Below are 24,838 nucleotides of genomic sequence, written 5' to 3'. Positions count from 1 at the left end.
TTATATTTTTCAGTATTTGTCATTTGTACAGCTAACACTGGGTTCACTGGTGTTGACATGCTTATAAGGTGGCTCAAAAACTGACAATACGTAAACAGAATTTTAGTCTTATTTGTAGAAAATCCAATGCTTCCCCCTACTGGCCTAGGCAACAAATAACAAATATTATTTTATAAATTATTATCATCATTATAATATATATATATTAATAATTGGATGCAAAGACATTTATTGTCATGTTCAATAAATAACTTTCTTTTATTTATTTTGTGTAATTTTACATTTTTTTTTGGATATAATATTTCTTTAATCTTTCTGTATGCATTATGTATGCTTTTTTTGTTTTTTGTTATCCTTCTTTTGATATACTCCATAAAAATACATACATATAAAATTTTATTTGGCATGCTTCAAATTCAGATGAAGTTAGGATCTGGATTGAGAGTCAACTAAATTAAAAATTCCATCAAACCTTTGCAAGATTAAAAAAAATAATAATAATAGAAAACAAATAGTATTAATCAACGAAATATAAAATACAGTAGCAAATAAAACATTACCAATTTATATATCCAAAATGCCCATAAACTAGAAAGTAATTTTAGGAGAATGTAGATTCTAACAAGATGGCAACAAGCAGGGGGATACATAGAATAATGGCTAGTGAAAATAATGCAACACTTTAAATTGATATATATGGAATTTACACTGTATTCCACTCCTGTTTCCAACTTCTTTTTGGTAAAGGTTCCTTTGTTTCTTTCTTTAAGTAATATTTCTTCTTTACTAGTGTAACTTGTTTACCTCTTGTCGTGTCACAATTTTTTCATCAGATATTCAGAGTAGCCCACTAGATGGGGCCATTGATTTGGAAGGATCCTCGATCAAAAGCACAGACTGATGGAATAAAACGAACCAGTCCTCAATCAAGCCCTTCTGTGACATTCTGGAAAACTGACAGGAACTTTGTCCAGTAAACGCTTCCCAATAATCCGCTTTTCCTTTGCGGAGTATTTTGGCACAGAATGCTGGTACCGTTTCGTTTAATATTTGCACACAGGAAGGAAACAATAGGAGTTCAGACATTTAGACTGATGCTCTCAGCAAATGCCTGCAAGCGGTACAGACCTTGGAAAAGCATTGCATTAGTGTTCTGAACATGCAAACATGACACAGTTGAACAGACAATCCAAAGACGACTTTTGTGTGGCACTATATGCATAAATACACATGCAATATACAAGGGATCGTGACAAACGGCTGTAAGTATACACAATAGTAAGAAACACAGGGAAGGGGACTGATGTGCACACACATTATAAATATATAGACAAACAGGTAAACAAATATTTATATTGCACACAGACTGTAACTGTAAAAGAAAAAGTGCTATTGTAGAGACCGACCAGTTTACCTCTGGTTGTTTCAGAGCAATTTGTGTTGCATTCACTGACTCTCTGAGCCTGAGAGTGAATAAAAACTCAAAATGGACCAAAAAGTCCAACTATGTAGCATAGACACTTCCGCAGAAGTTCAGTGTCGTATATTTTAACCAGACAATATGTGCAGACATTTAGAAGACCTTGATAGTATATTTTAAATCAAAGAGAGTATTATACTCTCTTCTTTTGTTTAGCTACACAAAATGAGAGATTGGGTAATGGCACGATTGAAACAAACTTCTTATTTTCATTACAAAAATGATCCTGTTTACCTATAATGCACAAGGTGTATCGCAAAATGGAGTTGTGTGGAATTTGATTTAATCTCACTTGCTTTGCAGAATATGGAAAGCCACAATGCATTTGTAACTCAAATTATACAATTTAAAATAACTTTTTTTTTATCATGAATCTTTTATTCATGAATCTTCAGCGGCCATCACTTCAGTCTGCAGATTCTTCAGAAACTATTCTAATATGCTGATTTGCTGCTCAAGAAACATTTCTTATTACTATCAATCAGAAAACAGTTGGGCTGTTTAATATTTTTGTTGAAAGAGGGATGCTTTTTTTCAGGATTCTACAAATTGATGACTAGAAATTTCAAAAGAACAGAATTTATTTTAAATGGATTTAAGTAGCTCCGCACATGATATGCGGGCATAAATATATTTACCTTGTCCACGAATTTGAACATGAAGAATTTGTTCCCTCATTTTAATAAAATTGATTAAAATGTATTTCCGTCATTCTCTCATTTAAGTTAAAAAGTGGCCACGTGGCCTTATTATTTTGTTCCCTCATTTTAGTAAATAATGGCCGAGCTGTATTAATTAATTTCTGTATTTTGATTATCAGACCAGTACAAAGAATTAGTACAACGTGGCCACAAATTACTAAAATGAGGAAACAAATTCTTAATTCGTGGCCACAATTTAACTAAAATAAGGGAACAAATTTCAGGTCATGGAACAAATTCTTAATTCATGGTCATGATATATATATATATATATATATATATATATATATACAGAGCCATAGAGCCATATATATTCCCACGCGTCAGGCAGGACTCTGTATATATCAGAATATCATTTTTAACATTATAAATGTTGTAAATGTCACTATTGATCAACTAAAAGCACCTCCCCCAAAATCTTACTATGCACCGTGGAATACAGTACTCCATGCAGATCCTGATGTATCCTGTATATTTTGTTAATTTGTGATTTTCCTTACATACTGTAAAAGTAATAGTATTGTAGTATGCTATTCCAAAAATACCCACAGTCCCTTCAACATTAAACAATATCTTCAATAAATTTCATAAGTAAGCTTCAACAATGCAATGCTGTGAACAAAACATACAGTCCATTTGAGATGAGCATGCGCACGCTCTTGATACCAGACATCCTGCAGCAGCTCCATTGGACAGGCTGCCAATCACTCCTCATCGTTCCCATCTGACTTGACTTGGAGCGAGATAAAGTACAAAGTCTTCGCCTTCCAAAGACAGGAATGAGAAAAACACGCTGCAGCGTGGAGGGACATGGGATGTTATTGCATTAAATGGTATTCAGTGTGGAGCCCTTGCATGTTCCTGTCAAGCTGATGATGGAGGACATCCCTCACTGCCGTTTCAGAGTCTGTCACAATCACAATCGCCATAATAAATATAAAAAAACAAAACTGGCTCTTGGGATTCACATACTCTGCTTGGTGGGCTCCCCACGCTCTTTGAACTAAAAGAAAGTGGAGTTTTTGATGCATGTTTCTTAAGAGAGGTCAGATCAAGCAGGGTTCACAGTGGGCGGGGCTACTCCATGCCATTCCGTAACATCTGATTGGCTGCGATAAGCATGACGCTGATGATGAAGGCCATTGCAAAAGCGCAGATGAGGCTCTTGCGGACACACGTCTGGCGATTCTTCTTTTTTGAATGCACTGATGGAGTAGAACAGAGCATTTGTGAAAGTGCATCAATGAGAAGAGATGACAGCACACTATGAGCATAAGCCATCCAAACAATGATCCAGCATTGCTGCTGATCTCTGTGCATAATGAGGTTTTGACAATAAACAATAATGAAACAAAACATGTGGCTCTGCTGAGCTGCCTCACTGGACTTGACACAGGCTATGGTCAGGCACTTCTGCTGACTTGTGTGCATACACACACACACACACACACACACACACACACACACACAGACAGACAGAAATATATATTCAGGGGAAACTGTTTAAGGGCACAGTGTGGGCCAATAAAGCATATATTTTAAAACATTGTGACAGACTAATTGGATTTTGAGGCATGAAATTGTTATTTTTTATTCACCTTTTTTCTCGGGCCAACATCAATTCAGTTTGTGTTGTTATTCTGTGCTGCATATTGAGATTAAATATTGAACTGCAGAATTGGATAAAAGTCTTTATGATATTATCCCTGTTTCTGAATTCCATTAATTCCTTTTACTTTTGTTGGCTGATGAAAACATCTGGTTCAATAAAGCGGGTGAAATTCAAAAGTAGCCAATGCTGGAAGTAAGGAAAATATTACATTTATCAGATGCTTTTCATTCAAAAAAACCTATAATGCACTGAGAGCACAGAACTCTTGTCTTATTAAATACCCAGTTTCTGGGCAAACACATCAGGCTATAACCTTTCAAGACCTACTATGAGCTCTGATATTGTTAAGCAGTGATATATGCTCTGATATATGCTTTTATAGAAGCCAAAAGTCAATGTGATTTCAGCTTCATTTAAAAAAGCTAACTTTACATTGGATGCACCAATCAGAGGAGCTGATGTTACCGTGGAAATGAGAACAGCACCCTCTCACTCCCACTACACCAATTATTTATTTATATATTTGTAATTAAATATTTTCTAAATAAATTTAAATAGACTTCATTTAATTTGTATAATTGCAATAAATAACTCCAAAAGTCAATGCGATTTCAACTAAATATAGCTAAATATAAATATATATTACACTATGTTACATGCTTCTGCAGAAGCTAAAAGTTTGGGATTTTAGCATCATTTACATAAAACGTGTTCTGTCGCTGTCGAGCGAGAATGCATCGCAAATGACGTTATCAACTATACTCTTGCTATATATGTATGTATATATATATATATTATTTTTTTATTTGTATTAAATTTTATATTTATGAATTATATTTTTATTATATAGATGATCTGTATTTTATATATTTTTTAAATATACCTATTTTTTGTTGTGATATTGTACTTAATTATTATAAATGACAAGAGTCAATAATTTTATATATGAGTCAATTTGATATATCATTGTTTTGGTTCAATTACATCATTTCTAATGTTTCATGGGAGTAGTACTGTGTCCAGTCTCCAGTGTCTGTAAACTTGAATCAGCGCGAGCTGTTGCAGGATCCGTCAATTAACATGAAATGGTTCTCATTGCTATTTACCTCCCTGAAATTCGGTCTGGCAGTTTCCTGAGTTCTCCTTCAAGCTCTCTTCCTCGGTGACGATAATATTCTCTATGTCCTTCATGGTGAGGTGGTCTCTGAAGGCGTGGAACAGGACGTGTTTGAGCTCCTCCAGGGACATCTGTTGCATGTCAAACTGCGGAGTGGAAACACAAGAAGCCTGTTGTCAAATCTCAGCACGGCTGGGCTGTCAGTGCTTCTCTGTGGGGAGGTGCACAGATCCTACAGTCATTTATTATGGGAGAATTTCCTAGATAAGTCAAGCTAGTAGGAAGAGAGTTTCACTACCACGTTAATCAAGTGTTTATTTGCTCAGTCACACTTATTCTCACTCAGTCAATGAAAAGAAGCACAGCACACAAATTGATCATCGCACTGGACAAACTTTCTGACACAAAATGAGATGTTGACAATATTGGACAATAATTCCTCACATCTTTACTGTCCTGTTGTCCAAAAGAAATCCTTAACACAAACACACTTCATTTAAGAGACTTCATTTCAGATGTCCAATTAGCAGTGCATCCCTGTCCTCATTGAACTGCAATGTCTGTAGTGTCAGCACTGCGACCTGAAACTGGATGAAAGCTGAATAAAGGAGAAGAGAAAAAAGAGGAGGCAAATTTGGGCTGGTTCAATAATTCAGAATCACTGAGAGAGACAGACTTTTTTTTCCAATTTCCCGGCAAACTCTGTGTCAAGGGTCTTTTCAGAAGCCTTGAATGAGCTTTGGTGGTTGGGGTGTTATCCTGTCTTGGCAGAGTCAATAAATTATTGAACTGTATGAGAAAATATGTATTACATTGCTGAGTGTGTCCTTCTCCTTGATTTCATTCACTCAAACACATTTTTTCCAGACTCTTGAAATCTTTGCAAGGTGTTTGAAAGTGTTTTCACTGATGCTGTCTAATATGTAATGTGCATCATGTAAATGCAATGATTTCATTACATATCTGCCTACTTGTTTAACTAAACTAAATATATATATATATAGACATATAATAGATATTTCTTTTTAATAAAATACATTTTTTTACAATAAATATAAGAATATTTAAGAATGCAGTTGTAATCAAAAATTACTACATAAATGTACACACTAACATTGTTTAATTTACAATTTACTGAATTTCTAAATAAATGTTGTTTCTGAAATTAAATTGGAAATATATATTGAATAAATAAATGCTTCCAAGTTTAATACAAGTATAAATGAGAAAATAAATATTAATAATTTTTTAAGTTATATATATTTTATGAATTTATTATTAGAATTAAATATTAATCTAATTGATAAATTAAATATTACATTAATTTACAATTTGCTGAATTTCTAAATGACCATTCTTACTTAAATTAAATTGGAAATATATATCTAATAAATAAATATTTCAAATTTTACTAAAAAATAAAAATAATACATATAAATTCAATATTTCTAGTTTAGTCAAATTGTGGTTTTTTTGGAGTTGATTGAGGCAATTTACCGCTCAGGTTGTTTATAATTTGACTTATCTGAGTGTGTTTGTAAAGGATAATAAAGTTTGCTTTTTGAATTAAAGTAACATAGCAACCTTTAATGAGATGATTTGAAAAGAAAATTGTAGGAATCCATTACCAGCCACCACACAGAAACATCCATGAGCTGTGGGGAAGACTCAATGATGATTATATTTATTATTGTAATTATTATTATTATTTTTAATTGTTTTAAAATGTAAGATAATATTATTAAAATATAAAATAAGTTTTCTGTTTTAATATACTTTAAACTGTAATTTATTCCTGTGATGGCAAAGCTGATTTTATTTAGAATCCTCCAGAAATCATTCTAATATGCCGATTTGTTATTATTTATTTATTCTTTATTTTTTTTTTTTTTTTTTTTTTTTTTTTTTATTTTTTCTTATATTTTTTGTTTTTTTTTATATTTTTTGTTGAATTATTTATATTTTTACGATACACACACACACACACACACACACACACACACACACACACACACACACACACACACACACACAAGGTATTTATATAAATAATAGCTCCAACAAAAAAGGGAGGGGGGGTCTCTCTTTTATACCAAAAACAATATTGTCACATGATACATTCCTTTTCTTTCACATTCAGTTTGACTTTATTTATGACATCAATAAGGGAGCGATCTTGTAGGAGGTCTGCATTGTGTGAGTAAATGCTAATGTTTGTGTGTGTGTGTGTGTGTGTGTGTGTGTGTTTTGGCTGTAATCCACACAGTCTGTTTGATTTTGCATTTGAGTGGCCTCTGATTGTTACAGATTTACACTTACTGTGTTGCTTATTTTGCAACGGTGGCACTGAAACGCTTTATTGATTCGCATCTTTGACCATCAATCCTAAAGTACCGCTCAGTGTAGCAGGTGATTAACATTTCAATTACTCAAACACTCTCATTTTAATGGAAGGTAAATGATTAATGTGAGAAAGAAAATACCTCCGTGAAATGATTTGGGAGAGCTTTCATAAAGAAAGACGGAACAAACAAATTCATAATAATAAACCAATTCAGAGAGTAAAATGCCTGTTCTAACTCCACAATTGTTGTGATCATTTGCACATTGCTCGTCAGACTTACACTGTTTGTATTCAATAGATGTCTTTCGTAAATATAATATACTAAAGCTGTTCTAGGTAACCACTGCAGTCTACCTTAGATGCAACTCTGCATGTCATAGCATTCCCTATGAAAGACATAAAATCTAATTATTCAACTCAAAAGCAATATTTAAAATCGCTGAATGAACCTAAATGCATTAATTTATACCAACAAAACAAAAGTTTATGGATTAAATCAGGTAAAAACAATAGCTGGGGACCACTATGATGTTAGCATGTTGCTAAACTAATAACTTGACACTCAAGCATAAAAATGCACAGTACACACAAATATTGATTAAAATTATACATTTTTCATAAGTCTGAACCGTTTTTATTCAAACTTTTCAGTTCATGTATAATTAACGTTTCACTCGCTTCATTCACAATTGATAGTTCTGCATTCTTGGAGGGATCTATGCAATGCTGCCATAGAATTCGTATGATGATGATTTATGTATGATGATTTAAAATGCCATCATATAGGCAGCTTATTAGGTTTTGGAGCAGAGCAAGTTCAAGTTCCCCTCCAAAACCTAGACCTGGTGTTAAAAGTGTGTCTTGTTTGTGGCCAGCTCTCATGTCACATGGCTAAGCGGATGTGCACGCTGGGGGAGATGGGCCATGAAGGAATCTGTCAGAGGCTGATGTCTTTGGTTGACCCACTGAGCGAGGGACGGGGCAGTAAGTGTCGTGTTGAAGGTGTCCAGACACATTTGTCACAATGAAATAGGAGCTCGGCTCTTTTTCCCTCCCATTCCTTGTCTGCCTGCACCCCTCTATAACTCAGAGCCACGTTAATACTGATATGGAGTGATTTTATTTAGAAAGCTACACTGATGTGAGGAGAGAAGAGTGAACGTCCATATCAGCTGACTCTTAGGGACGCCGCATAGAACAACAGAATTTGATTTACTAAATAGCATGGATTAGTTATTTGTGATGGTCAAATCAAAATTTTCAAATACTTTTATTAGTGCTGTTAGTCTGTTAAAAATGAAACAAATAAATTTCCTGCAACACTTTTTGTATTAAATTCAATGCAAACAATAGCCTGTTGTCAATATTTACCATATTAGGATATTTTAAACACATTACTGCGGCAGCCAATTAAGGTACAAAAAGGCTATTTAAAAGTCAAAATATTATATTCTTTAAAATGAATAATAATAATTGTAATAATAATAATGAAAAATTCATGTATGTGTCTCTTTGGACTGAATGGATCAAAAAACATGCTTTGTATTATTCAAAGACATTGCAGCAGTAAAGCAATGACAAAAAGGCCTTTAAGAAGTCAAATTATCGGTTTTATTTACAATAACAACAACAATAATAATCAATATTATTATAGATTTCTTTCTTTGAACTGACTGTGGACTCAAAACACATACTGAAGATAATTCAAAAACATTATTGTGGTCCTTTAGAAGTCAAAATGTTGTTTTATTCACTATTATTATTATTACTACTCCAATTATTATTATTGAATTATTGATAATTATTATTATTAATATATGTCTAACTCCAGTAGTGTACCGTGGGGTTTCAGTCAGGGCCTTCAGTAAGCAACTGTAAACTACATACCCTTACAAATCTATCTTACATCTCTGTAACAGCTAACACAGCCATATGCATATAATTTGCATATTCATGCCGCACACAGGCTCTCAACGACAATGACAGCTGATCAACAATTTCAACAGTAAACTAGATGGGGGTGGGTTAAATTCAGAATAAATTTCCCTACATGGATCAGAAAAAGCAATCCACCAATAGACGGGTCACTATGAACATTCACGTCACTCTAAAATGACGAGGCGCCCACAGCAGCAAAACTGTACAAATGTTGGACATCCACACGCCACAGCATTATCAACCATCACATACACCTCCATAACAATGTGCATGATTCAATACTCATCAAATCATAAAGCACTCACCTGTCACTTGTAAATAAAGTATGTGTGTCTGTCATTCCATGTCCCTTTACTCGTATTAAAAAAATAAACATGGGCAAATAACTTGTTGTGCTCGATGCTCGCTGTTAGCCACTCATAGTTGCAATCTTTGAAATGGCGCACAAAACCGTTGTTAGTGAATTAAGCTTGAGTAATTTATCCTTTTTCAGTTATTCCTCTTTTGTCTGCAAAAGAGCGCCTTGAAAAAGGCAGATCGGCAACAAGGTCTGGTGTAGGCGCCGGCGACAGCGGCTTGGAAATTCCCAACTAAACGCTGGGTGCAGTGTTGCCAAATTGGGCTACTTTAACAATTGAAGCGACCTCATTGACGTGATATTTAGCCCCTGGAATGTGAATTTTACCTGGGGAACCCCGCCAAAAACATGTATTTTACCCCTGGAATGCGATTTTTGACGGGGGACACCTCGAAACGCGATTGGGTGGGTTTTGTCTGGAAAACCTGGCAACCCTGGCTGGGGGAAGCACTGGGCACATCGCTGGACCAAGAGGGCGTGCTGTCATGGAACGTCAAAATTTGATTGGCTGATGATTCTGTCGCTAATGCTCATTACAAATCAGATGCGACGTCTTTGAAAAAAAGGGAAGGCCCTGTTTTTATACAGTCTATGTGCTGCCCGCAGACTTTTTTTATGTAGGATATTCCAGTTCAACCTCAACAAAACTAATCATAGGCCATTTTGTGGAAATTACACAAATGAAAATGATACCTAAATAATAATAATAATAATAATAATAATAAATATTATAATAATAATTTTTTTTTTTTTAATTTTTTTTTTTATATTTTTTGTAGGGCAGGCAGTGCTTGCTGTGACTGACGGCCAATGTCTGTCTATGTTTTGTCTGTGGATGAAGGTAATGTGGATGAAGACATTATTATGGCAGAGGAGTAAACAAAAAACTAAATATTGCTTTATTTACTACTATTATTACTATAAATAATAATATTAATAATGATATATTATTATTATTATATCTTTCTCTCTGGACAACATATTCACATTTAGGAGGTATTTCTGCCTGAACTTCAGCTCAAACTGTTTCCATTGACATTGCATTGTCAGTCAGACATGATTAAATGTGTTATATTTAAAATAACTAACTGTATTAAACTAAAATGTATATTTGACAGACCTATTTTTATCTGCTGTTTTTTTAGTGGCCCCTCATAGTCACATCTTAATCTAAGTAAGCCGATCCTTAATCAAGACAAGATGATTCAGAATATTTCATACAGTCTGCCAATCGATACTATATCACTCCGTCAAGACATCAGGGGGGGCCGTCTGTGGTGTTTTATCAGAGACTCCAACATGTTATTACTGCGTTCCAAAAAAGCACTGAAAAATCATTTGAGGAAGTGCAGTGATATGCCCCTACTAACTTGATCTATACCCTTGAAGTACACACACACACATACAACTGTCTTCTGTGAAATAATTTCCAAGGCACTAACAGCCTGTAATTCAGCTGCCAGTTCTGCAACTGTCACTTTGGGAAGTGTGAACTGAACAGATGGCATTTGGGCGTGAATGGTGCATTTGGGAGCAGGGCAATTGTAACAGGAGGGTCTGGGGTTTATCCGCCATCCATTACTTTGAATGAACTCATTTTCATTCAGTTCCACGCATCCTGGGCCAGTATTACCTCTACTTACTCTAACAGCAGCTATAGCAGATCAAGTACTTGCACTGTGACTTCGCTAAATACTGGTTTAAATTGCTCAGAGTCTATTGTGATCATGGCCACACACACGTCCAGTTTTACATGTATGCATGCAGTACTTAGCATTCATAGCACAAACAAGCCAAAAACACTCACAGATACATAACCGACAAGGGTGATGAGCTGATTACGAGGTTTAAGACATAACCAATGCAGTGTCTCTGTCACAGTCTCCACATGTGACATTTGACACAGTTAGGACCCATCTGCTTGTGGGCCTGATTGTTATCTCATCATGTTAATGACCGCCAGTGTGAAAGAAGCAATGCATCTGTCCTACTTTCATCCCCTTTCCATTAGCTGAAGTGTTCTAGAGGATAGAAGGCAATCGACAGGATAATTGCAGACCAGAGAATTACAAGCAGAAAACAGGTATCATTAACCTACGTACTGTACATATTTCTCTTCTCAAAGGGCGGTGTCTTAACATGAAGCCATTTGCATTGATAAAATGACCAGAAGTTTATGATTTCTGGTGACACAGAGCAACAGTAGGCGTGTCCAGTAGTGTGAAAACTTTGAGAAAAGTTTGACTTTATGCAAATGAGCTGTGACTGCCAATGGTAGTGAAGACACAGGAGCACATGTTGTCGAATGAAGGCAAGATGGAAAAGGTAACACTACTAGGAGAGATTTCTGCCCACATGCAGCTATATAATAGACAAATGATGTTTGGAAAACCATGTCAGAAATTGTCTGCAATTGGAGTCGCACATTCACATTCATTCATCTTGTTCATGATATGAAATATTATGCCCTGCTGCAGTTTATATTCAAATGGTTTCTCCTCCAAAATTTTATTTTTTAGCAACAATGAAAAAGCCCCAACAACTAAAAAAACAAAGATTCATTGTTTTGCCACTGAGCTTATATTTTACCAGAAAAAATCTTTTTTTGTGATAAGATTGATAAGATTTTAAAAAGTTATGATGACCAATTATATTAGGAGCACTATGACTATGTCTAAAAACTATAGGAAACTTAAAATCTTTCAAATTTCAAATATGAGCAAATAAACATCTTAAATATTGCCCTAATGGTGGAAATGGGAATTTTCAATGCTTCGATAAATGTATTTAAATTGTTTATCCTTTTGATGTGTCATTCAAAAAATGTACAAAAATCTAAACTCTAACTGAAGTAAAGCCTTGTGGTCTGCGCTTATGTGGCCGTCTTCTTGTGTTTTTAAAAGCTTGCAGTATTTTAAATTCACTGCCTAGTGGTAATCTCCCTTGTACTCTTGTCAGCACAAACTTCCCTGAAAAGTGAATATTTGTGCATCCAGTCCTGCTGAGTTTGTTTGTCAGGCTGCTCTAAATGCATCCACAGAGGTTTTTAGTTTACTATCAGACAGTTATGTCTCTAGCGTAGCATTGATGCCGCTGGCTATACAAGCAGACGATGTTAGAGAGATGCCGGTGTCATTCATCTGGGCTGGACATGGAGGAGGACAGTGCCGGGCTGATTCACGGCTTAATTGAGTTGTCAGCTGTGGCGAGTTGAAAAAGAGACACACTCTGTAATGTTGTAGTGACTTGGGGATATTCCTGAATGCTTCTATAATTTTGGCTAACTGCATTTTTCATATTTCTCTTAGTTTCTCTCTCTTGTTTATTTACCCACACCTTCAGCTATCTGTCTAAAAATATGTTAATCTTCATTTCAGAACACAAAACAGAGACAGGAGTATTGTCTTTTGCTCACATGAATACTAAACAGAGGGCTGATTTTAAACAAACAAATAAATCCATGAGGATATTATAGCCCAATCTTCTTGTGGGCAAAATATTGTGCACTAAAAATGTGTTGACATTTTTACTTTATGTCTGTAGACTATTTGACCAGCTCAAAATCTCCAACAGACCAGTGATTTTGCAAAGTTTGTGGCTTGTGATGTCACAATTTGGAGAAAAAAAAAACAGGCTGAATATTAATTAGCTTGTTCTGATATTACATTGCCTAATTAATATTCACGAGCCACAGAAGTTCCATGCTTTTTTGGCATTGACATACAATATCAGTTGTATATTTTTTTTCCTCTCTGCTCGGATATTTTTGTTATCAGGTATTTATTGACATTAACTGAGAAGTCAGAAATGGAATATAATTCGTTATATAAATTTTGTTTTATTGTTTTTATTTTTTTGTATAATTTTTGATTTTGTATGTTGATTTTTTATATTTGTATTTGTTGTGTGTAAAGCTTGCATAAGGCTTTCTGCTTAATTACTAAGCACAAATGAATGTGACAATTTATTTGCCAAATATTTATATTTATATATTTACACTAGTGTATAATTTTTTTTGGTTATTGTTAATTTATTTGAGAAAGAAATGTATTATTATTAAACAAGAAAGCCAGTGAATCAAAAGTGACAGCAAAACATTTATAATGTTGCAAAATTATAGATTATGTTAGTTTAAATTATTACAGTTAATCAAAGAATCCTGAATCCTCATGTTTCTACAAATATAATACATTTTAAATGATAATAAGAATTTATTCTTGTGCTAGAAATTTCTGATTGATGGATGTAATTTTTTCTTGTGATGGTTATTAGGGTTTTTAGTGTTAATTGATCCTTTATTCAGTGTCTAATGTTCTTTTATTTGGTTTGTTATTTTTTGATATTTGTTTTGATATTATTTGTTGTAAATACTGTGAAATAATGCTTGTTGCATAACAATAAAATGACCATTCCCAAACTTTTTATTTATTTATTATACATGTTTTTCATGAATTTATTTATTTATTTATTTTGTTTTTTGTAATGCAATAAAACATAGGCAGATTACATAATTTAATGCATAACAATCTTTGGTGCTGCTGCAGTAGAGATGTTTTGAAACAATAGTAAAACAACAGAGAAATATACATGTGAATTATACATCACATATGGCTAGAATGTGCTGTTAGTATAATAGTGAATTATACATCACATAGAGCTAGAATATGCTGTTAGTGATACTGGTTAATGCTGACTGTGTTTGTCTCATATGGTTTGGGATGACAAGCTTGTTTATGCCTGTGTGTTCCTAATAATCCATGACTGCCTGTAGCTCTTGGCTCCGCTCTGATGTCCCCATTGACAATCTTGTTAAGAACATTTTTAAACGCCCCCACTAATACATGCTCAGTCTTTCATGTTACACAAAGGGCCTCGAGGTTCTTTGGATGAAAAATGTCCTAGTCAGCATGCAAATCCAAATTGAGATGACATCCTTATGAGGACACACACACTTATTTTTGCTTTTGTGTTGGAGGTTATTTTCTTATTTTTTGTTTATGATTTCACATCTACTGCACAGATTTAAAAATCAACAGCTTTTTGGGCTTGATCTGGTTCCAGTGCACTGTTTGTGACTCTTTACATAGAGGCCATCAATCTACCTCAATGTCAAAGACATTGTGCATTAATATTTATAAGAATGGTTTTATGATATAAACAGCTTTTGACAGGAACCTTACAGATAATGCCTGCAAAAATGCACTTGACCTTGAAAAAAAAAAAAAAAAAAAACCTTGTAAAAAATCAAACGGTAACAGGGCTGGTGTACTGTATTGTAAATTGATATAAATTAAGTGTAAATCATTAATTAACTTAAATATTTCATTGTAGTCTATTTAAATGATTCAGTTTTTATTAATATTGGTATTATTATTATTATTATTATTATTACAAATAGTATCAATAATTATTGATTTATATTTGTAGTATTAGATTTTTATGAATGAATGAATGAATGAATGAATGAATTATTATTATTTTTTATTTTTATATATATAGTATCATTGATTATTGATGTATTAATTTATTTTTTTTAAATGTGACTCTGGACCACAAAACTAGTCATAAGGGTCAATTTATATACATTATATACAAGCTGAATAAATAAGCTTTCCACTGATGTATGGTTTGTTGACAACTATTTGAAAATCTGGAATCTGAGGGTGCAAAAAAATTTAAATATTGAGAAAATTGTGTTTAAATTTGTTTATTTGCAATGCATATTACTAAACAAAAAGTAAGTGTTGATATATTTACGGTAGGAAATTTACAAAATATCTTCATATAACATGATCTTTACTTCATATCCTAATGATTTTTGGCATAAAAGAGAAATTGATAATTTTGACCCATACAATGTATTGTTGGCTATTACTACAACTATATATACACTTGTGCTACTTATAACTGGTTTTGTGGTCCAGGGTCACAAATCTTACTGACCTGAAAAATGACATATGACACAACCACATATTCAAAAACAGAACAGTGCGAAAAAAGTGTAGAATCTCTAGTAGAAAACAGAAATGATCCTGATAACAGTTGCTCTGTCAAAACACAATATTTCCCAGGAGGTTTTGTCATTGTGCCATTATTAGACTTGTATTGGCCTCATAATAACATCAGAGAGGGAGAGGGTGTTTGGTATGCTGGTGTGATGATGTTACATGGATTACTGTTGCAGTTATGAGTCACCGTGTCCCACAAAAGGTGTGTTGAGACGAACATTTAAATCACCTTCGAGACAACCAGTGTCTGTGACCTTGCTGTTCCTCACTCCCACACACATCGCTCGGCTTCCTCTGTGAGGGAAAGATGCTACACATGCAAACATAAACTCAGACACTGCTCAATCAAGACAGGAAGTCAGCTATTTTTTCGGTCTAAATTATTATTTAATAAAAGCAGAGATGAAGACCGAACGAGAGAGAGAGTAAAACGCTGCCCAAATGCCTGTGATGACTAATTCAGATCTATACTTCCCTTTTAAATGGCAAATCTTTCAATTAATATGCCTTCCCCGACGTTTAAAGAAATCTCTTGGAAGTGAAACTTTTTTAAGTTCTTTTCTTACTATATGTATTGAATGTTGTTTTTTTTGTGGTGGGATGTTCTTGCTGATTTTTTTGAAGTCAGTATTATGAGAAGAATCACATTTACCAGTTGTCATGGGACAGAGGAAGCAGGTGGAGAGGGCAAAGTGTGACCCGTAATCTTATCCGCATGCTCAGAATACAAATGCACAATGAGAAATAGAAGAGAACTTTGAGATATAGAAATTAGATGGATGCTTTTCATACCTGCCAGAATATGCTGTCTATTGTATTTCCTAGGAAGCCCTCTCTGGTTTCAGAAGAAACAAGTTTAGGTCCCAATATTGTCATAAATTCATCAAAGTCCACCTGTCCATCACCTGCATCAGGAAGAGAAGATTTGGTTTAGAATCAAATTTTAGAATTAATTAAAACAAATTAGGAATCATAGGTATGATAGTGTATATTAGTACCATGGTGTATCAGTTTGAATGAGAGATGTTTTATCGAATTTGTCCATATTGAATAAATATGTTTGTATATAGGAAGTTTTCTTATTTTCACCTTTGGATTACTTTCACTGTCAGCTAATGGTCACTTAAGAGATTAGTTCACCCAAAAAGCAATTTTTTACATCGCTTGTGGATTATAGTGATGTTTTTATCAGCTGTTTGGACTCTCATTCTGACGGCACCCATTCACTGCTGAGCATCAATTGGTGAGAAAGTGATGTAATGCTAAATTTCTCCAAATCTGTTCTGATGATGAAACAAACTCATACACAACTTGGATGGCCTGAGAGTGAGTACATTTTCATTTTGAGTGAATTATTCCTTTAGTTAAATCTTTAAAATCAACACATTTTAAAACAAGCAGCTAAATATAATAATTAAATATATTCTGACTAGCTGAATATTTGTTACATTGCACAGCAGTTTCCATTGCTTGTCACTAGAAACTATTTACATTTACACGATTTACGAAACTATTTACACGAGAGCAGCTGGTTTAAGTTCTTAAAATCAGTTAAAGAATAGAACAGAATTATTAATTGCTCTTCAGGTATCACTAATCTATATCTACCTAAGTCTTAGGAACTATTATAATTTAATAGGATCTGCATGCACTGCTTTTTTTACGCTGTTTTTACTGGTGAGTTTCAGCTAAATGAAACTGTTTAGGGTCTTTGAACTAAGTAATAGGCTACAGATCTGTTATATATTTAAATTGACTTGATCTAACCATTGGCCTATATGGAACTGACAATGATATTTTTCTTTTCACATTTCATTTGCCATTGGTTTCCTGTGCAGTTTAATTCAATAAAGCAAATATCATGCACCAGGCAAATAAAAATTCAGATCAACTTGCAGCTTGGTAATACCTTTTAATATGCCAGGCAAAAACTTGCAGCTGCTAATTCCTTTTTTTTCATTATTATTTGGTGGTTGATCTTTATCGTACATTCGACCAGAAACTAGAAAATATTATGGCATGTGAACAAAGGTAAGCATGCATAACAGCTATCAATCGTTCTCTCTCAATCTTTCCTGAAAAAAGAAAATGACTTGTCTTAGCTGTATGAAAGGCAACACCAGCTGAGAGCGACAGTGGAACTTAAAGTGATAAGTCAGAGAGAGCTGTTATCACGCTAATGTTCCCACTGTGCTTTAAAACCTCATCTCCACTCTACCGCTCAATCTTAAATATGTATTACTGAAATACAGTAAAGAGGTGCATTCATATCTGCATTCTGTACTGAGGTTATATATGGTTTATGATTAAGAGTCAAAAACTTGAGATGCAGTTTAAATAGTCTTACACAGTTAAAAATTTTGGATGAAGTTTTAGTATAATTATATAAAGATATTTTTATGAATTTTTTAGAAGTTTAATGTATGTTTAGGTTTTTTTATGATTGATGGTTTAGTGGTTGTTTTAGTTTTTGAAATGACATTTTATTTTGTTTTTTGTTATGTCTTTTTATTTTTGATTAATATTTTATTGGTGGTTTTTAGATATAAATTTATGGGTGTTTTTAAGAGATTCAGTCAACAGTGACCTGACCTTGTTAAATATATTTTGGGATGATTGAAGCCGGGAACTTGAGGACTCTTTAAGATGCAGGTTTCTCAGAATTCACCTCGCTTGCTGGTGTATTTGCAGCACCCCTGAGCTGGATAAATTGTTCAATTCTTTGACCGATTCTGAGCATGAACTGTTCAGAATATCATATATCTGTCCAGTGCAAGGACTGGAAGGGGTCTGTGACAGATTGTAAAGCTGTTTCACAGATGATTAGAAGACATACATTTCTTTTTGTTTGTGTGAAATTTGTTTTTTCAGAATTGAAATGTGATTTATGGGGATGTAGATGGGGATTGGGTAGATGTAGATGTAGAATGTCTGAATGTTAATGTCCAATCTCTGCATGATAATAGCCAGCTCCACCTCACTGGGCATGTACCCCAGAGAGCGCATGGCCATACCCAGCTCCTGCTTCGAGATGAATCCGTTCCCATCCCTATCTAGAACTCGGAATGCCTCTCGAATCTCTGCAAAGAGAAACAGAGCAATGAGACAAAATAGAAATGCAGAACAGTCAGTAAACACAAATAACTAAATTTAAATTCATAATTCAAGTGGAATGTGCATGTCATCGGTGAGCATTAGATGGTATGTATTATATAATGCTTGCTTTTCTCAGCAGTAACACAGTGTGCTATTGCACAAACAGCAGAAATACTAAATGCAGCTCGTCCTGTTTTCAAAGCCGTGTATTTAGTGCGCTGTGACTGAATGTTTATCCATGGTTTCAAGTCGCAAGCACCAACGACAAAAATAACACTTGTATCTCGTATCTTTTCTGAGGTGTATTACACTTTTTTTGCTGTCTTAAAGACCCACCTTGGTGTTTTTCTGAGATAAAGAGGCAGAGATGCTGTGCGCCTTGTAATATGGTGATCTGAGCGCTTCCTGCATTTCACAAAGCCTGAATGTTTTTTGCATTCCTTTAAATCAAATATCTTTAACCCTCATATCCTTTTGGCATTGAAAAGACCTCATTACCTTTTATTAATAGCTCATAACATACTTAACCTTGAAGTGTCAGGTTGATACTTTAGATACTTCAAGACTGTACTTAATCTTGTGAGAATGGATTGTAAACAAAATTTGATAATATACTTCAAATGGGCACCGTGAAAAATTTTTTGTATGTTTGGTTTGGTATTGTATTTTATATTGTAGTCTAGTCTAAAATAAAATAAATAAAAAAATAAAATAAAATAAAAGAAAAGAATATAAAATTAAATTTTATGGGGTTTTAGTGGGTTAAATTGAAATAAATTAATATGATTTGTTTTAGTTAAGTTGTGTTAAATAATGTAGTTCAGTTCTTTTGGTTTATTTTGTCCAAACCAAAAAAAAAACCGATACATTTAGTCCTGTTTCACCCAGCATTTACATTGTGATTTATAGCACAGAACCTAAAGATACAAAACAAAAGGTATAAGGATAAGGCCAAAACCTAATTTGACTGCATTTTTGATGTATGTTTTGCAATGGAACTTACCTAACATCAAAAACAATGCTGTGTTCTGGGCTAAATGCACTTATTGTATGTGCATATGGTGGTATATTTACTGGATGAGAACTCATGATGAAGCACTTATAAAATGTGTAAAAGTTGCACATATGCACAGCATTCATATTTCAGTTGAACCACACCAGAGTTGGTTTGGATGTTGACCGAGACCACTTGACAAAGTGGGTCTTGGTCCACTTGTTTTGTGCACACCAAGGTTCAGAAGGCAGTGTTCACATTCATTCAACTGAACTGCACTAACAGAGCAATTGCACCAGAGTTCATTTTAATTGAACTTGCCAAGTGTAAACACATCCTAAATAACAATTACCCATCTGAAAGTACATAACAAAAAAAGAGGATCTAAAAAAAGGAGAAATAATAGGTAAAATAATTTTTAAAACTATTATTTTACTATTAGTATTTTCAAAATAAAGCATTGGGTGGCTCTGGAACCCCAAGCATAAAAGAACAAAAAGTCAGTCTCATTAGAACGTGGGTTAATCCTCTGCCATTAGCAAAACCCAACACTCTCCACACACCCCATTTCCTAGAAGCCTCTTTATCTTGACTTAATGATATATTAGCTTCTTTTTATGCATTACATGTGACTTTTTACCAGATTTAGACAAATGTCCAAAGGCTTATAGCAAGGCAACTAGATTTCATTCAATATGAGTTAATTGAATTGATAAGCTGATTCAGTCAGTGGCTCATTATTTAACAAGGTCCTCTTTGTCTCTCTCAAGAGTTTTTCTTTCTGCAAAGACAGATCTCGTCTGAACTGCTACTCTCACACATTTTGTCCCTCATTTCATGAATATGCAAACCATAGAAACTCCCACTGTGGCCAGCCCTCGGTTCCTGGTCTGTCAAAAAAATCATTTTCAAAGGAGGTGATGCCCAACTTTAATTCCATCTGAGAGTTTCACAGTTCAAACATCTCTTCACATCAACCACTGTATTCACAACACCCTCTAATTCAGCAGTCAGACCATCGATTTTCTTCTTGTGTGCCATAAGGCACTGCCTTTACACATTTCCATAAAACAGCAGTTCATAGCATAGTTATATATGATCATTTACATTAACTTCAGATTCAAAACATGCATATTGAATTTTGTTTGAATTGACATTAATTTTTAAATTTGCAATTTTGTTTCATTTGTGTTTAATTTCAATTATTCATGTTTAAATATGCAGAATGGAAAATGGGGATTTGATTAAGAATTACGTTTTTACACAGACTTGAATCATATAAATGACATTTATGGTTTTATGTTTTTGTTTATTTTAGGAAACTTGACAAACACGGTCAATATGGACATTATATGGAAGGATTTCTGTGAACAATCTTCAAAAAAAAAAATGTTTATATGTTTAAAAGCAAATAACAGCAGGTTAGGAATTTGTTAAAGGGGTCATATGAGGTTGCTAAAAAGAACATTTTGTTGTGTATATGGTGTAATACAATGTGTTTATGTGGTTTAATGTTCAAAAAACAAATTATTTTCCACATAATGTACATTATTGTTTCTCCTCTATGCCCCGCCTTCCTAAAACGGGACGATTCTTACAAAGCTCATCGTTCTGAAAAGCGAGGTGTGCTCTGATTGGCCAGCTATCCAGTGCATTGTGATTGGCCGAATAACTCAAGTTTGTGACAGAAATGTCACGCCTCTTACCATACTGTGATGCCGTCTCCCGGCATGACCAGACAAAAACAATAAAACCCATTGCAGATGAGGCATTTGTTGCATCCAGTGGGAACATAATTACTGATTATAATGACTTACACTGTGTTTTTACCCGTTGCTTTGCATATCACACTGCGTAAACATTAAACCATGTCTGCATTTTTGATTGGAGAAACGACAAACAACAAGCGCTACTCTACACTTCTCAAAACTCGCATTTGAATCATCAGTGGCAAATTCTTTAAATATAAAAAACTTACAGTGAATCAGAAGCGCCAGACTGTCCTTGCAAAGTTGGAACTGCCTCACTTTATAGAAACAGTCTTTGAACACAGATGCATTGTAGGCTACTCTGCAGGTTCAGGAAACAGTCCTCCAAAAAATCCGCTGCACACATCTGAATATTTGGGTTGAACTGTTCTGGAACAGTGTTGTAAATACAACTTAACCACTGATTTCTAGTTGTGTCCTCTTTTGGAACGCCAAACAAAGTAGTTTCGCTTTCACAACAAAACACACAGAGTCAGACACGGCAGGCTTGAGTGAGGAACGGCCGGCAGGCTTGCGGCAACCACATGTGATGACCCCGGGCTGGACTACAGTGAAAAGCCAATCCAGTGATCCACAGCACGAAGTTGATGTATTTTCTCAGCAACCAGCACAGACCAGCTCTAGGCTACATCTACATTAATCCAGATGCATTTGAAAACTGCGTTTTCATTTTAAAACACTCTCCATCCACACTAGCATTTTCAAGCATTTTCCAAAAGTGTCTCATCCACACTGGAACATCAGAAAATGTTAAATTTGCTTTCTGCGCGTGCGTAAAGCCTCAAAAAAGCTCACTGTAGATGATACACATGGAAAAGACATGATACATTTTCATGCAGTTCTTCTGACAAGATTATTTACGAAAATAACTCACCATTCACTGACGAGTCCGGGTCGCACTCGCACACACCTGTATGTCTGATCTAAAACGCAACTGTCCTCATATTTTGCCGCAAATAGCAATCGTCAGTAAATCTGCTTTCATCTTTGCAGGACTGTGATATGAAGAGTGTACAAAGTAACACATCTGTATCAATAGTGTGTAAGTGTTTAGCACATAACATTTACAATACCAGTATAAACACGGATATCTACTGGTATAATATGTGTCACATGACTAAACTTGTGTCATCATTTTCAAAAGCCTCCGTTTTCACAGTCCACACTACAACACGAAAGCTGCATTTTCAAATTTGTCCACTTTGGAGAGTGTTTTCGAAAAGCTACATTTTCCTTGATTAAAAACGCTATCTCAGTATGGACGGAAGGCCTCATTTGGAAGGCCAAACAAAGTAGTTTCACTTTCACAACGAAACACACAGCATATCCACAACATGGCGGCGGCAACAACAATACTACAGCGAGAATAAAATTAACGGCTTCTTTCTTTGCAAGAATAAAAGTAATACATTCGCAGATTCTTCAGACACGGTGACGTAGACATGTGGGGTGTGTTTAAATGAGGCGTATTAGGAGGGCTTGGTTGTCTCTTTTATAAAGAATATCTCTTTGGATTTAATACTTTAGTCTTTGCAACTTTACAGATCTTCTTTATGCACCAAGAGCTTGTAATACTCCAAAGAGAAAGGAAAAATTTAAATCGCAACATATGACCCCTTTAAATGAAATGAAAATAAAATTTAATAAATCTGCGTTTTCCTTTCTGGGGCAATACTTTAAATATTAGCATATATTCTATAAAATGACATACATTTAATTTATAGAATAGAAGTTTTCAATGAGAAAAATAGCAGACATACATACATAAATAATAAATAAATGCATAGTTACTCTGTGGAGATGTTGTCTGTGTGTTTTTTGGTAGTTTCGGAGAGAGAGGTGCTCAGGTAGTTGTCTGTGTAGAGCAGCCCTGCTCTCACATGGTGAAAAGGCATCTTCACCCTTAAAGGAACAACAAACAGCTGAGATGAATTGATGAGCACGTAACCACTGTGCCTCGAGCCTCACTGAAGACTCCAAAAGTGAGTAATGATCTCATGTCTGTTGCTGAAAGAAAGTGACTAGACCTAGAAAGAAGGATGGAGCGCAGGCAAACAGGTCTTCAGTGTACAATACACCGCTGTGTGAAAGATGCATAACTTTACAACTGTGATTGTGTTCAATCAAGTATATTTTGTAAGGATATCGTTCAAATATGTGCATAAACCCCCACATATACACACACAGATTGCAAATCCATAGCAGGACATACATGACGTTGATCATATGGGATTGTAGGAGACTGTCAGGGTTGGAATAAATGTACCTCATTCACTCACCACAAATACATATACAGCTCATATGTCCAGTAGGCTACTTGGGCCAAAGAAAAAAGATGTGACAAAATGTGACAAAACTCTTGTCACTCTGATTTATATGAGTTCACTGGAGCAGCATTCAGTTTTAATTGTCTCTTTCTGTCACTACTGTCAAGACTTGAGTGATTTCTCCAGTATTTTAACAAATACTTTAAACTCATAAATAAATAGAAAGTTGCATGATTTTAGAATTATATACACACATACACACAAAAACACTGAATTTTGTTATATTATTATTATTATTATTATATTATTTATACAGTAAGTCACTTATGCTAACCAAGGCTGCAACTGTTTGATCAAAAATACAGTAAAATATTAATATTGTGAAATATTACTACAATTTGAAATAAATGGAATTTATTCCTGTGATGGCAAAGCTGAATTTTCTGTATTTTTACTCCAGTCTTCAGTGTCACATGATGCTTAAGAAATTATTCTAATATGATGATTTGCTGCTCAATTTTTATTGGTGCTCAGTTATTAATAGTGGTTCTTATAATTATTGATGTTAAAAACTGAGTTTTTGTTGCTTAATGTTTTGTAGTAACATTTTTTTTAACGGAAAGTTAAAAAGAACATCATTTACTTTAAACAGAACCTTTTGTCATGTTTTAATTGTTATTTTTGATGCATATTTGCTGAATAAAAGCAATTATTTATATTAAAAACAAACAACTGTTTTCAACATTGATAATAATAAACGTTTCTTGAGCACCAAATCAGCATATTAGAATGATTTCTGAAGGATCATGTGACACTGAAAACTGGAGTAATGATGCTGAAAATTCAGCTTCAAATCACAGAAATAAATTACATTTAAAACTAGCCGATATTACAATAGAAAACAGTTATTTTAAATTGTAATACCATTTTGAATTAGTGTTTTACTGTATTTTGAGCACATAAACACAGCCTTAGTGAGCATAAGAGACTTAAATACTTTTAAAAATTGTAACGTTTCCAAACTTTTGACAAGTACTGCATATATTTTGATTATAAAAAATGTTGAGCCCTGATTTACATCAATAATTATATAAATATTTTTTTTTTCAGTTCAAATATTATGTTAGTAATACTGAGGGGCAAATTCCAAACAA

General features: G+C 34.2%; 1 protein-coding gene across 1 annotated transcript; it reads right to left on the bottom strand.

Moving 5' to 3' along the window:
• Window positions 1-2,484: 2,484 nt before the first annotated feature.
• Window positions 2,485-19,065, bottom strand: caln2 (calneuron 2). The gene is made up of 5 exons (XM_042711470.1): window positions 18,991-19,065; window positions 18,496-18,702; window positions 16,351-16,464; window positions 4,900-5,056; window positions 2,485-3,386 (listed from the first exon to the last, which is right to left on the bottom strand). Exons 1-5 carry the CDS (start codon window positions 19,063-19,065, stop codon window positions 3,259-3,261), a joined length of 681 nt encoding a protein of 226 aa, XP_042567404.1. The 3' UTR covers window positions 2,485-3,258.
• Window positions 19,066-24,838: the final 5,773 nt, after the last annotated feature.

This window comes from Cyprinus carpio, chromosome A21 (assembly GCF_018340385.1).
Source record: "Cyprinus carpio isolate SPL01 chromosome A21, ASM1834038v1, whole genome shotgun sequence".
NCBI classification, from domain to species: Eukaryota; Metazoa; Chordata; class Actinopteri; order Cypriniformes; family Cyprinidae; genus Cyprinus; species Cyprinus carpio.
Note: the sequence above shows the minus strand (reverse complement) of the source record. Positions and strands in the feature narration are given on the sequence as shown.